General features: G+C 29.4%; 1 protein-coding gene across 1 annotated transcript; it reads left to right on the forward strand.

Annotated features, from left to right (window-relative positions):
- Nucleotides 1-7,298: 7,298 nt before the first annotated feature.
- Nucleotides 7,299-13,669, forward strand: LOC110617720 (bifunctional purple acid phosphatase 26). The gene is made up of 10 exons (XM_021760691.2): nucleotides 7,299-7,619; nucleotides 8,079-8,267; nucleotides 8,751-8,951; nucleotides 9,239-9,350; nucleotides 10,172-10,398; nucleotides 11,235-11,373; nucleotides 12,555-12,775; nucleotides 12,872-12,993; nucleotides 13,123-13,284; nucleotides 13,479-13,669. Exons 2-10 carry the CDS (start codon nucleotides 8,088-8,090, stop codon nucleotides 13,552-13,554), a joined length of 1,440 nt encoding a protein of 479 aa, XP_021616383.1. The 5' UTR covers nucleotides 7,299-7,619; nucleotides 8,079-8,087; the 3' UTR covers nucleotides 13,555-13,669.
- The last annotated feature ends 1,731 nt before the right edge of the window (nucleotides 13,670-15,400 follow it).

Below are 15,400 nucleotides of genomic sequence, written 5' to 3' on the forward strand. Positions count from 1 at the left end.
TTGTGTGCCCATGGCTGCACCTTGTTGATTATTAATCATCACATAATCTCTTTTGGAAGAAAAATTCAAAATTCAAAATTCATAAAAAAAAATACCTTTGCCTTATTTATCTTGATCTGGCCGAAATTGTGATATGCTTCCTATTTCATCTATATTACCTTAACTATCTCAATTGATGGCTGTAATTTATGGGAATCAATTTTGAATTTTGAATTGCGTTGAATCAAGTTTAGGTGACAAAAGAAATTCTGCCTATTTCCTAAAGTGCACATTTAAGAAAATTAAATCTAAATTGATTTGATGTCAAATCCTTCTTTTAACACCAGAATTTTCGTCCATAATGTTGAATTGAGTAAAATTTAAATTTTTTTTCTGATTTTATTTGTGGGGTTTTGATACTTGCCTTTTTGTGTAGATTTAAATAGATCCATATTTAATTTGCTTTGAAGTGAATTAAATTCAAACTTTTGTCTAGATTCGTTTTTATTTGAATTATAAGTTTCTTTTTTTGGTTTAAACTTGCTTTTGCTTTCTTGACATTGTTAGAGTATTGTTTGCTTGTGTCTATACTGTAGGTGATAATTTTCAAGTAGCACAACACCTTGCTCGTGTGTTACTTTTCAAATTATCAGTGTCTTCTTTCTAGTTTTTGCGCGCTTCCTTCTTTCTTTAGGTTTTCTTCTTTGTTTCTTTAAATGTACCTTGTGGTTGGTTGGTTGACCTTAGTTTCTAAAGTACAATTGAAGAATCAGCAAAAGAATGGTAAGAGTGCAAACACTTGAGTACTTTTATTTCTAACATCATATTTTCTAGTTCTCTTTGTTCTTTATTGATTTAAGGCAGGATGAGTAAATACAAAAATATGATAGATAGCGATGATGAAAGTGAATGGGACATGACTAGTGATTATAAGCTCTCCAAAAAGTCAGTTGGTGATGAGTTTAGAAGGATTTATAAGACTCTTGAGAGGTTGAATGAAACTATGGAGAGTTTGAATGTCTCACAAGCTCTCACTCCTACAAGAATACCTCAAAGAACTCTTAATTGCAATAGGCTTCAAGTCCGAGATGAAGAGTTGATGCATAAGAGATTTATCCCTTCATACTATTATAGGGATTTGAACAACAGGTTGAAAAGACTTATTCAAAGAGGGAAGATGGAGAAAGAAAAGGAGAAAGAAGAGGCTAAAGTTTCAATCTCAACTTTCATAGAGATTGAAATTGAAGAGGAAGTTGTAATGAATGAAGTTAATGTAGTTATTGCTGAAAATTCCATCAATGAGTTTATAGAAGAGGTTGTGAATGACGGTGGACATGGGGAGCACATGATTAATGAGGTAGAGGAGGCAAATGAGGCTGTTTTGGAAGTTGTGGAGGAGAATGGATCACATCCACAGGATCTTTTTATGACTAATATTTTTATGACTAGTTCATTTGTTCTTGATGTGCAGGTTATTGATGAAAACATCTATGATGAAAGTTTTATGCTATTTCCACTTATTCAAGAGGAGGTCTTTGAAGATGCATTGGTTCCTAAAACTTCTCTTCCTGACATAAACATCAACAAGATTCGAAGATAAATATTTTCTAAAGGAGGGAATGATACGAATCCAATAGGAAAAATTTCTAACAATAGTATGGAGCAAACTTATATTATTCAAATGGATCTAAAAGAAGTTCAAAATCATATCCATATGATTGATATACATTTAAGGCGTGCTTCAACTCATATGAAGCAGATTTGGTGCAACACTTGCAATAATAGGCTTAGAGAGTCTAATCAAATCTATGGGCCAAAGCTACACAAAAGGAAGCCTAGAGTGAAGATCAAGAAAGGCTTTTGTGAAGATTCAGCTTAGTTATGATGGACTTGCTATGTGTTATTATTTAAAGGCATACTTTATTTTGGTTTTTTTGTTTGTTTGTATTCTAGTCATATTTTATCTTTTAAGTTTTAGAGTGTTGGGCCATGTCTTGGACTTATGTTTTAATATTTATGAGTTTGATGTATTATTTTAGTGTGTGATTGGGCTTGGACCTTATGTGTTGTTCGGCTAGGCCTAAGAAGAGTGTCTTAGGATTTTATTTGTTTTCTCCTTTCTATATAAGGATAAGAAACACTTGTAAGAGGCAGTTTTGAATCTAATTTTTCATAATTCTTTTCATGCCTTAGGCGTGTATTGTTTTGAGTGAGAGTGAGGATTTACTTTCATCAATTGCACTAACAATCTTGGCTAACTTATCAACTAATCATTGGATTCTCATCTAAATCCTTCGATCATTGGTGTTTCAGTTTCTCTAAGTGTGTGGTATCATAGGAGGTAGGTTTATCAAATTTTTGGATTGCATATCTACTTGTGCGTGTGAGTTTGAAACTTTTGCCATATGGTTCCACGTCACAACCCCATTTAAGAATATGTCAAAATATATTCTCACTTATTCTTATTCCTCCCCTTCATTTTTATTTTCTTTACATCTCTTACCTATCCATATTACTCTAGTTCATAAAGGGTCTCTACTGGAGCATCCCTAATAGACCCCTTACCATCTTTTTTCATTTTGCAAATTTTTTTTTCAAATCGAGTATTGAGAGATTCATATGATTGGGTAAGAGGACATCCATCTATCAAGTTTGTTGATTGCATTGAAGTTCATAGTATTGTTTCTAAAATAAAATTCCTAAAAATTAAAGTTTATTAATTTCTATTTGGTGTAAATTGAATTGAACTGAAATTTATTGTGTTTTTTCTATTAAATTATATTTTAATTTTTAATTCGATTCACTTCAATTTAGTTTTTAATACTTTTAAATTTTAATAATTATTAATTATAATTATATCTTAATTTTTGATTCGGTCTTGATGTATATATATATATATATATATACATTACAATTATTATTAATTTTATAAACTATGATATGATATGTTTGATATATATATTGCAATGCAATCAAATTTTTATTAAATTTCAATAAAAAAAAATTTGATTATATTACGGTATAATAAATATAGCTTAAGGCTCTATCTGTTTGTTAAAAATAGTTTATATTTGAAAAATATTTATAGTAGAAAATATTTTTTAATAAAATAATTTATTTTTATTATTTATTTTTAATTTAAAAAATAAAATTTATTAACAATTTTGTATATAAAAATTTTAATAAAAATTTTAAGATGTGAAAAATTACTTTCTCTTCAAAAAAGAAAAATGGCTTTTTTTATGAAAAAAAAATATTTTTTATCAATTAAATTTTTTAAATATTTTAAATACTAAAAAATATAAAAAATATTTTTTTAAAATATATTTTATGTGAAATAAACAGAATACAAAAGATTTATTTTGAATTAAAAAATTTAATTAATTTTAAATATAATAGTAAAAAAACACTTGCAAATAAATAAGTTCAGTTGCTTAAATAATTTAATAAAAATAAAAATATGTTGATATGATTATGTATTATTTTCTAAGGTAAAAAAAAAAAAAAGAAGTGATGAGATATTGATTTTAAAATTACTTGTTTTTATAATGAAGATATTGAGCGAGAGATATTTTTTATTGTATAACACATTTATTAAATTATTAAATTTTTGTTGAATAAAAAAATGGGTAAGAAAAATGGCAAAATAGAGGTCAACGCAGCACATTCGGATCCAAGGGCACCGTGTGGAATTTTGTTCATGCAAAAGCGACTCCACTTTTGTAATTTTATATTTTTGCTTAATTGTTAATACTATTTCCTTTTTTAGACTTTAGAGGTTTGGATTCAAGCACGTGCTATAATTTGTATCCATGGGGTCCTCTCGATCTATCATTTTCTGGCAGTTGGCCTCCTTGTATTGGGTGGCCCATCCACCAAATGCAATATTTTTTTTTTACAAGATAAGTTTGGATGATTACAGCCCATGCTGATTTAATATTACGGAAAATTCTTAAATAGATTTTTGTCTTTTTTTTTTTCGAAAGATTTTTATTGATGTACAAATACAATATAATTTAAATATAGGATGTATACAAATCCAATTAAAGAAAAGAAAAAGTCTCTAAAAATATAAAGAAAAAATAAAAATAAAACAATTTACCTAGAGATTGGACAATATTTAAAGATATTTAATCTTAAATATAAAAAACCAAAGCAAATAAAACTCTAATTAAATATTTGATTCGATTGATCTGTATTCAAATTTAGTGAAAATTTTTAATTATGATGCTTCTTGATTTTAGAGAGATCTAATCGTCAAAACCAACAAAGAAAAGAAAATTTTTTTTTTTTTATTATATTAGCCTCAAAAGGCCATAGGGACACATTGAAGATCTACGGTAAAACAAAGCAAAGGCAAGCAAAGTCTTCTAGAAAATAGAAGTAAGAGACAAGTTTCAATCATCGCATGCAACACTTAGACAGGTTAGGAGAGAGAAAAAAGAAATTTTCTTATCCATGTCGAGTTTGCTGAGGCTTGGAGTAAGGAGAACATTCTCAAAACATATAGCATCAACCAGAGAGGAGGTGTACTCCTAGCAACCCCTTTTTGTCTTTGAGTTCCAAACTGCGAGCCACTATTTAAGAATCTAGCTTGAGAATGTACGGATTTAGAGAGTTCATGGACATGAAAAATCAACAAACAACTAGAGAAAAAACTGAAAACATGCCGTCAAACAAAACCCCCTCTCTTAAACAACTGCTGCAAAACAACAATAGAAAACCAAATAAAGAAATCTACATTCCATAGGGTGGTGGGGAGAGAAAACTCACAGTGTAAAGTTCCCCTCTGTCTAGAGGGATAGAAAATAATCGACGAAGCAACAAAAACAAAAACCTTAAGTCTAGACAAAGAGAATCGACGAAGCAGCATAGAAAAAAGCAAAACCTAGTCGTTAACACTTTTATTCAATTAGATTTGCTTCACTATGTACTTAAAATGTATGAACGTAGATTCTATATAATTTTTTTTTATAGATGAATCCATTTATCTATTTCTTAAATTTATAATGGACTAAGTCCACATAAAATTTTCTCTAACATTACAACAATACAATAGAAATCCACATTTCTTAAAACTTTCACGGTTACTTCATGTACCACAATATTTAATAACAAACAAGCATTTACATTTAAAAGGGTGAATATAATATTTACATTAATGCCCTATAGTATTTTTGAATCACTTAACATGATGGAAGGACAAATTATCTCTATGCTTTATCAAATAACCCACATCACCCATAATCTTTTGTATGTCAGCAAGAGGCAAAAGCATCTTAAAGAGCTTTAATGATAATCAAAGCATCACCTTTGATGTAAAAATGCTCTTTTGTAAGACTTGAAGCTAGTAATATAATATTTCAACAAGCCAAAGCTTCTAGCACTGAAGGAGTATCAATCTTAGGTATTTATGACAACACTAAAACACCAACTTTCCAAAAAAGTTCCTCGTCCCTGCTGCAGTTGCCCCATGACTTCCTACTTTAAGAATAATTTTGTCAAAGTAATTTAATCCAAGTCTAAGAGATTGGCCAAAGCAGGTCAGAGTGCCCTGAAAAAGAACTTTGATTCAAGGCCCATCAGGCCTCACTCAAATGAACCGATCTCACACTGTGGATTTCAGCCCGATAACGTAAAGCGAGCCGGACATACCACACGTACGGACCTATCTAAAAGAAGTCTAGTCTAGTGACGTGACAAGAGATAGGAGAGCATACTAAGTCAACTCGCAGTCTTGCCCGCATGCGCGTCAAGAGAAATTAAATAATTGTCTGGCGTGGAAAGGGGTCCTGACACATCCGTATGTATGAATCTGAGTAATAGAGACATGTGACACTATAATAAAAAAGCAGTTAGACGTCACTAGCGAACAAAGCAAACAAAAATAAAAGGAGAAAAACGTCTTACTTATACAACTACTGTAAATTCTATTTTCTAGATTTTAAAATATAAGTGACTTAAGACGAGATGAAAGTGCATGAGACCTAATAGCCTTGACTGTTAGCACCATGTAATTTTCTCCTTTGAAAAAAATATTTTTCTGTTAGCTAGTTTGTGTGAGTATTCAAATGACAGAAAATATAAAAAATATTTTTAATAAAATAAATGGAATTTTAATACATATAATTTTATAATTATTTTGTTTAAAATAATGCAGAAATATTTCTCTTTAATACATAATATCTAAATTGTATAATCTCACATTCTTTTGAAAGTGATATTTACTTGCAAATAAAATATAAATTAATTTTAAAAATTAATCAAAACCGGTAACTTAGTTCTTTTCTTTCTTCTTTTAATTTGAAATAAATTAATTTCTTAAATTTTACCTAATAATAATTCAGTCCCATTCAAATTGCAGTTAACTCTAATTTTCAAGTCTATGAAATTTTTTATTAATAAATTAATCATTCTATTTAAATTTTATCTTTAAATAATTATTATATATTATATATTAAATATAATATATAATAATTAAAGGATAAACTACCACTTAGTTTTGACTTTCCACTAAAATTTGAATTGATATTATATCATATTAAAATTGAATTGGAAATTTTATTTTTAGAGATTTTTTTTTCAAATATTTTTAAAGAATTTACTACTTTAATAATATAATATAGAAAAATTTATTAATTAATCTCTTATTTTTAAAAAATATATTTTTAATATTTTAAAAAATATACTAATTAATTATTATTAATTTTAATTATTTAATATTTATTATTTAATTTATATGATATAAGAAAATTTATTAATTGATATTTATATTTTATAAAAATATATATTAAATAATAATACGTATTAAGACATTTTAATTTTTTTTACTTAATAATTTAAATTAATAAAATAATTAATTAATATATTTTTTTAAAATTTTATAGATATTTTATGTAAGATTCAAAATATCATAGATTAAATGATAACATTTTTTTTAGGAGTTTGAATAATTTTTTTAAGTTAATGAAAAAATATATATCTATTTGTAATTAAAATTGTAATTATAACTTAATTTATTATTAAATGTTAATTATACCTATCATTTAACATTATTTTCAATTTTTATATTTTTTAAATTATAATTATAAGTACGTTTTTCTTAGAATTATAAATACGTTTTTTGAGAATACGTTATAAATACGTTAACTATTATTACATTATAATTATAATAAATATAATACGAAAATTAAATTGAAATAAAAAAGTGAAAAAAACTATTTAAATTATATCAAAAATCAAAATTACTTAAAAACGGAATTCTAATTTTAGTTCTTAATTTTTTGAAGGAGAAAAGAAAAAAAACAAAAAGCTTAGATTTTTTCTATACTATTGTTAGAAAGAAGAGAACCAGACTATTCTTAGAAAAGAAAAGCAGATTTGACAGGGGATGGAGATTCTGAATCCTGCCAAAGAAAGACAAATTCCATAAGGTGAAAGTAATGGGTTCCATAAAGATCAATCCATTCTCCCATACATAATTCTCCTTTCTTGTGAAGCTGTAGATAAGGCTGATAAGAACACTGTTCCACTGCTCGTCTCTATATCTGCTTTTCTAATCCATCCCATCACCGTTTAACCATTTTTCGTACATTTGTTTTCGTGGTCTCTGTCTCCTCTCATCCTGCATCTGTTTTGAGGTACTCTTCTGTTGGCTACTGCATACTGTTTCTTGTGGGTGTTCTTTTTCTTGATTCATTTGCTCATAATTGTTCATTGCTTGTGTTGGGATTCATTTTTCCGGCAAATATGGTAGGTGGGTTCTTCCAACGCACAAATTAAAGACATTTCCTTTTTTAGAAATGGGATCAGATTGGTGGTTTTTATTTTATTTTTTGTTTTTTTTTTTTATTTTTTTATGTTGATTACTGCTTCTGGATGATATTATCCGAAGGGTTGTTCTATGTGCGCATTGAAATGATAGGTTAAGAAGTGATGATTAAGATTTTGTAGATTTGGGGTTAAGGATTAAGGATTAAGGTTATTATCTGATTATTAGCACGGATTTTTGTTGGCAGTAAATAAAATTGCCTAAGGAACTGAGTGGATTTACTTTCTAACAATTTTTAACCACTTCTTTTTCTGCTATGATGCTAAAGGCTGTTGTGATGGGATCCGTGTTAATGTTGCTTCAACTCGTATTGACATTCTTTCTCTTCTGGGGACTTGTGAAAAATGGTGACGCTGGGATCACGAGTTCTTTCATTCGAACTGAGTGGCCATCTGTTGATATCCCTCTTGATAATGAAGTATTTGCTGTTCCTGATGGACACAATGCACCACAGCAAGTAAGTATTTGCATATTTGAGTACCTCGTGCAAAAAATAAGATTAGAAAAAAATATATTATGAATTTATTCATTCTGCTGCTTGATTTCACAATTCTCCATGCTTGTATATTGTCCATGTTGCTGCTTACATTATGGTATACAATGTAGTGATACGCGTCATGTGAAGTCTTCTTGCCATTGAGTAGTTTCTGTTGGTTAAATCTCTTTGTTTGTTGGTTATTGATGAAGAGGAATTGTGTAAATGAGAAAGCAACAGCATTTGCACTGGTAAATATACATTCCACAAAATTGTGTAGTTGCATTTTGCCAAAACCAATAAAAGTAATTTATGTTCTCAAGGAGCTCACAACTGTCAATTTGAGATGTATGGAATTGTTTGTAATCAGGTGATGATGAGGTATTACGCCTTCTACTGTATAATTTCTTGTATATGTTATGTTTGTCCATTTACCTGCATTCTCCTGGTTTACTTTAACTCCAGGTTCATATAACCCAAGGTGACTACAATGGAGAGGCCGTGATTATCTCATGGGTGACACCTGATAATCCAGGGTCCAGTAAAGTGCAATACGGTGTGTCAAAAGCCAAATATGATTTTACTGCAGAGGGGACAGTGACAAACTATACCTTTTACAAGTACAAATCTGGCTACATTCATCATTGTCTCCTTGATGGCCTTGAGGTAATGTAAACTTATGAGTAGCTTAATTTTTATCAAAACAGGAAGCACATTTTTTTAAAATTTCCAATCTCTCAAACTATGAGTAAATTATAAAAAGCCTCTGGTTTATGTCATGCCAAACTTAACTATGACTTTTGAGTAACTAGTTCTTGGAAAGAAAATCCCTATTATTTTGTTAATAAATTTTCTCATTCCAAGCATGCAAATTAACATTTCACCTGTCAGAAATTTTCTGGTTTTGACAAGCCTTGTACGACTTTGTCACTTGGGTTGTTTCCTGTTTCTAGTATGACACCAAATACTATTACAAGATTGGAGATGGTGATTCCTCTCGTGAATTTTGGTTTCAAACACCTCCAATGATTAATCCAGATGCTGCTTATAAATTTGGTATAATTGGTAAGTTGTTTCTCTTTTCCACAGTCTTGTAGGGGCAATTTTAAATTTGTTTTCCTTAAAGAATTCAAATATTAGTCTGCTTGAATCTTCAATATGTGGTTTTTATTTCAATCTAAATGGAATTTGGTATTTATGCTTCCAGCTTGACAAATTTCTACCGGGTTTCCACATGAAACTATTCTGTCATATGTACAATAGCTAGATAAGTCAAATTGCCTGACCTCAAAGGGAATTGGTTAATTATCTAGTCAACAAGATGCCTATTTTACTAAGGCAATGGCCCCCGCCCATCAATTAGAGTCATGTAGTAAACATATTGAAACCTCTCCATCTCTTCAAGGCGCTGGCCTATAATTTAGATTCCTGTAGTAACAGTATTCGTATATCTAATGGGTCATATGTTATTGCTTTTAACTAATTGTTAGAAATTAACTATGAAAAATAGGTCCACTATCACGCTTAAACTTGAATTTGTTGTAATTTTGTCTATTATAGTTTGATGTTGCCAAAATTCAAATTTGGAAGGGCCATTACTCTATCTAATTATGGTCTTTTATAGAGTGGAAAACAGTAAACTTGTATTTTTTTCTCCTTTGTCCTTCTGTATCCTTAAACTTGATTCAGGTCAATTATCAGGTCATCCACTGATGACTATGGGGATTGCTTGAAATCTTTACTCTGTAGGAAAGCATTACCCTTTAATGCTTTTTTTTTTTTTTTAAATTTATATGCATACATATAAGAACTCAAAATGATTTTCCTTTATTATTTTGAATTTTTTATGTGAATTTCACCAATGAAGAGCTCTATGCATGTGGCAGGTGACCTGGGGCAGACGTATAATTCCCTTTCTACTCTTGAGCATTATATGCAGAGTGAAGCCGAGGCAGTGTTATTTGTTGGAGATCTTTCTTATGCAGATAGATATAAGTATAATGATGTTGGTGTACGGTGGGATTCCTGGGCCCGTTTTGTTGAGCGAAGTGCAGCATATCAGCCATGGATGTGGTCTGCTGGAAATCACGAGATAGAATACATGCCTTACATGGTAAAATGTTGAGAGCTTTTCTCATTGTTAAATTATTTTGTGATAATGTTATTTATTAATATTTTGCGTTTTTTATTGACGCTATGAGATCGTTTCAAAATGAAGTTTATTTTTATTTTCTTGTCATTTCATAAAAATACTTGAATATTGAAATAGTGAAAACTCAAGTAGATGGTAAACAGTGCCATTTATAGGCATTTGATTCCTCTTGTTGCTGTACTGTTGCAACTGTCAAAGTGATAAGCACGGAATATTTTTACCAATTATGTATTGTGGTTATTCTTTCTTGTTATGTTTTTCTTTTTTTTTTCTCATTCCATATAATAACTAAAAGACGCTCAACATAAGCTTGTATTGGATCACAAAGAAAAGAGGTAACTTTTAATTTCAAGTTACTGCGTTTTTATTTTGCGGTCTGTGATCCTTGTTGTGGTCACCTCTCCTTAGTCCTTAGTGGTCATGGAAAATATCAGTGAGATCTTAGAAGAAGATGAACATAGTAAATCCGTGGCAACTGAACTTTTTGTGACATGAGGATGGGGTCTGTTTCTGGTCTGAACCTCAATCTTCTGAATGAGTCTTCTCTCTCTCTCTCTCTCTCTCTCTCTCTTCAAATGTTTTCTCCACTGCACACAGTTTCTAACATGTAGCAATATTGGACGATTACCTACTGAGGGGCATAATTCAGATGCTAGAATTATGTCATTGCTCTGGCATTTTTAATATTTCAAGTTTCTTGTTCAGTTGTATGAGTATACATAATTATTAAACTGATAAATTTAGTAGAGTAGTTTCTTGTTGTGCTTCTAATCCTTTTAGTGTATAAATATGTGTAGGGGGAAGTCCTTCCTTTCAAATCCTATCTCCATCGGTACCCCACCCCCCATTCAGCCTCCAAAAGCAGCAGTCCTCTTTGGTATGCTATCAGACGTGCGTCTGCTCATATAATTGTGCTATCCAGCTATTCTCCTTTTGGTAACTTTTCTTTCCCTTATTTTTCACTTTTCTATTAATTATTTAGTCATCCTTTGTTTTCTTTTTTTATTCTGTGGAACACATGAAAGTATGTCAAACTCAAAATTGAAATTGAATAAAATCACATTCTCTGGCTCCTCTATCCAACTGGAGAGAGTTTAAGAATTCCAATGAGCTAATTCCTCATGATAAACACATGAATTTGCAATTTATTCTCTTTCACAATTTGCTAGTTTGTACAATGGTTCCCATAATTTTATCAAATCAAATAAACACCCGATAAGCAGAATAAATTCCAATAGTGCCATCAGTGTGAATGGCAAAAGATTATAGGCGTAACTTTATGATGAACTAGCCCTCTTGAATGCCAAGTGTATGCTGTATTGCAATCCTGTACTCTTCCATTGAAAATTTCCGAGGCTACACATTTGAATAAGTAAAAGGAGAGAAAATATTCTCTTTTTCTTTCTCCAAATCAAAATTAGTATAAAGAATATCTCAGAAATTTGAAGATGCTAATAGTTTACACAAAAGCAGCTAAATGTGTGGCACCTTGTTTTGTGAAATAGATGCCCACTTCATGCATAAAGTTATAAGCAATGTGAGAATTTTGTTTTTAAGTAATTTGTTTTAGCTTTGCTAGAGGATGAAACAAAGCCTTGGCTTCACATGCCAATTTCACTTTTCATTTTGGTTAATTTTGATTCAAAAATAATTAAAGGTTTGAAACTTTCTTAGCAACGTATATATATCATTTCTATTTATATAACTGGTGCTGCAATGTTTATGAAAAACCATGAGTCATAGAACTAGCCGGAAGTCTGTTGAGTGTTGATTCAAGAGGAAGCAACAACTCTCTGGTTGTGCAATTACTTACTTTGGTGTGCTTAGTTGGAGAACCATGCAAGAAGTCTTTTTATTTATTGTCTAATTTATTATTGATAAGGTTTTGCTTTTGATATGAATGTTGTGTGATGGTTTTGTTTAGAGGTATTTTGCTTGTGTGCAATGGGATTGCTCATTATAGAGCCTTTGTTTTGTCGTAGCTTTCTCTTTTCTTTCATTATATCTGGGGAATTTCACATCCTCATGTTTGTAATGCTTTGTCATTTCTCTCACAGTACAATTTATTGTTATTATTAAAGAGTATTTATGTTGTGACTGATTTAACTTGTGTATAGTTAAATACACGCCTCAGTATATATGGCTCTACAACGAACTTGAAAAGGTTAACAGGGAGGAGACACCTTGGCTCATTGTTCTCATGCATGTCCCAATATATAACAGCAATGAAGCACACTTCAAGGAGGGTGAAAGTATGAGATCAGTCTTTGAAGAGTGGTTTGTCCGATACAAAGTTGACATAATTTTTGCTGGCCATGTTCATGCTTATGAGAGATCAGTATGGTTCTGTACTGCTATGTCTTAATTGCTTGTTACAGTGTTGCACGTATTACATGAAGGATACTAATGCTTTTCTCCCTCGTGTGAATTTCAGTATCGAATATCAAATATTCACTACAATGTATCCACTGGTAACTGTTATCCTGTAGCAGACAAATTTGCACCAGTTTACATAACTGTTGGAGATGGAGGAAATCAAGAAGGTCTTGCTGCAAAGTAAGTGAAATTGCAAGATTGTAAATTCACCCTGCTTTGGAGGAAAATATAAAAGGGGGAAATCAGTATAATGATGCTGTATAGACTCATGTTTCCTATAGCATTTTGAATGGTTTGTTTTATCCGTAGGTTTAGAGATCCACAGCCAGATTATTCTGCATTCAGAGAAGCTAGTTACGGGCATTCAACATTGGAGATAAAGAACAGGACCCATGCATTCTACCAGTGGAATCGAAATGATGATGGGAAACAGGTGGCTACCGATGCGTTTGTCTTGCATAATCAGTATTGGTAAGTAAACTTTGGTTGTCTTGGCCATTTATCAACAATTTGGCAGTTGTCACCTCCATTTCAGAACTGAGAGAGGGAGTTGTTGGCAGCACATCACATCGAGTGATCTTATGATGCAATTTTTTTTTTTTTTTTTTTTTTTATCATTATTGATGTGAGAATTTCTCTCAAGGATGAAGTTGTGTTTTACGCAGGGCAAACAATCTGAGACGGAGAAAACTGAAGAAGCATCATCTGAGGAGTGTTGCTGGTTGGATTGCCACTCAGTGATGAGATTCAGGAGGCTAAAGCTGCAAAGGATAACTGAAACTTGCCTTTGTACTCTACTCAGACCAAGTAAATGGCTTTCCTGGATAATAAATGACTGGTAATTCGTTTATTTTAAGGATTATATTGCAGGAGTGTGTGATGTTCTCTGCCTTCTGTCTCAATGTCACACGCAATCACATTCAAGTGCTAGTCAACATTAAAGCTAATTTTTTTATCAAAATCAAATTGAATTAAATAATTAAAATTTTTAAAATAAAAATTAATAAAAAAATTAAATTAAAATTTTAAATTAATTTTATTTAATAATTTTTCTCAATTTAAACTGATCAGCACGAAGCTGTAGAAAGGGCATCATTTCAAATATATGTACAGAGAGAAAAGGAAGAGGTCTAGATGTTTTATTATTATTATTTTAACTATTTCAATACTTAGAGTTTCAGTTTTTTTAAATTTTTTATTATATAATATTCATGTAGATATTCCACGCTATTTTTTAGATTTAATTGGCTTTTTTTTTCAGAGTTATAGATTTATTTAATCGAAAAAAAAATTAAAATAATTTATTTAGATCGATTTAGACTTATTTTCAATTATTTAACGTTATTTCCTTCTCGTCAGAGCTTTTATATGAGCTTTAAACTTAAGCACATGTTATAATTTGTATTTATGACCTTGATTTGTATATGAATCTCAGTACGGTATTCTAATCCAATGAAATTATAACATATTAATAAAAAATAAAAATTTATTAAATTTTATTTTATTTTATTAGTAGTGATGTGGATAGTATTCATAAAGCACCGAATAATTTTTTTTATAGACTTAATTTGTTGATAAGTGCATCTGAATAAATCTGATTTTATTCTTCCGATTTCTATTTCGAAAAAGAAAAATTCTCTCCCTTTATATGAGATTTGAATTAGAGGAAAGCAATTTCATCGATTAGATCCGAATATATTATAAATAGAAATTATAGTATTTATTAAAAATTAAATTAAATTAATTTTGAATATAAATCAAATTGAATTGAATCGATTTGATTCGATTCGATTTAATTAGTTAAATTTTTTAATAAATTTTTTATTTTTTACATTTTATTTTAATATTTTAAATTTTAATTAAAATATTTCACATTCCCTTATATTATTAAAGATAATATTTTATTATCATTAATTAGATCAATTTCATCTTTTTACATTTTTATTAAAATCAAATCAAATCGAAATAATTAAAATTTTTAAAATTAAAAATTATATCAAATAAAAATAAAAAAAAATTAAATTGAATTTCTATATTAATTTAGTTAAATCGATTTTTTTTTTTATTTCAACATAATACCGTTTGCCTCTAATTTGGATTAAAGTATATGCCATAATTTGTAATTTGTATTCATAGAGGTCCCCCAATTTATCAATTTCTCACACTCAAGTCCCTTAGCGGGGTGGTCCATTTCCCAAAATCTAATTATATGGTAAAAATTGGAAATTACAAAAAAAATTATTTGCTAAGGAAATCTTTTATCGTTTATATAAAACTTAATATGATTAATATATATAACAAAATCATTATATGTGCTATTAATGGACTTCAAGTATGCTTATTATTAGAATTTAAAGATTTTCAAATAAATAATAATTTTGAGACAAATTAAAAAATAATAAAAATTATGATATGAAAGAGTAATTATATTGAATAAGTTAATTCATGTATGGTTAAAAAATTCATTAAAACGTAAATACAATTTGATTTTATTAAACACTTTCACCCTCTATCATTTAATTATTAATACTTAAAAAAATATTAAAATAATTTTGTAGAAAATATATTTTTAATATATCTTTTAAAA

Source organism: Manihot esculenta, chromosome 6 (assembly GCF_001659605.2).
Source record: "Manihot esculenta cultivar AM560-2 chromosome 6, M.esculenta_v8, whole genome shotgun sequence".
Classification (NCBI taxonomy): domain Eukaryota; kingdom Viridiplantae; phylum Streptophyta; class Magnoliopsida; order Malpighiales; family Euphorbiaceae; genus Manihot; species Manihot esculenta.

What these genes read in the sequence shown, in the direction of transcription:
- LOC110617720 (XM_021760691.2), top strand. Translation starts at nt 8,088, where the DNA reads ATGGGATCCGTGTTAATGTTGCTTCAACTCGTATTGACATTCTTTCTC. An exon ending in TTCATGCTTATGAGAGATCA is followed by an intron (nt 12,776 to 12,871) that starts GTATGGTTCTGT and finishes TGTGAATTTCAG; the next exon opens with TATCGAATATCAAATATTCA. An exon ending in CAAGAAGGTCTTGCTGCAAA is followed by an intron (nt 12,994 to 13,122) that starts GTAAGTGAAATT and finishes TTTTATCCGTAG; the next exon opens with GTTTAGAGATCCACAGCCAG.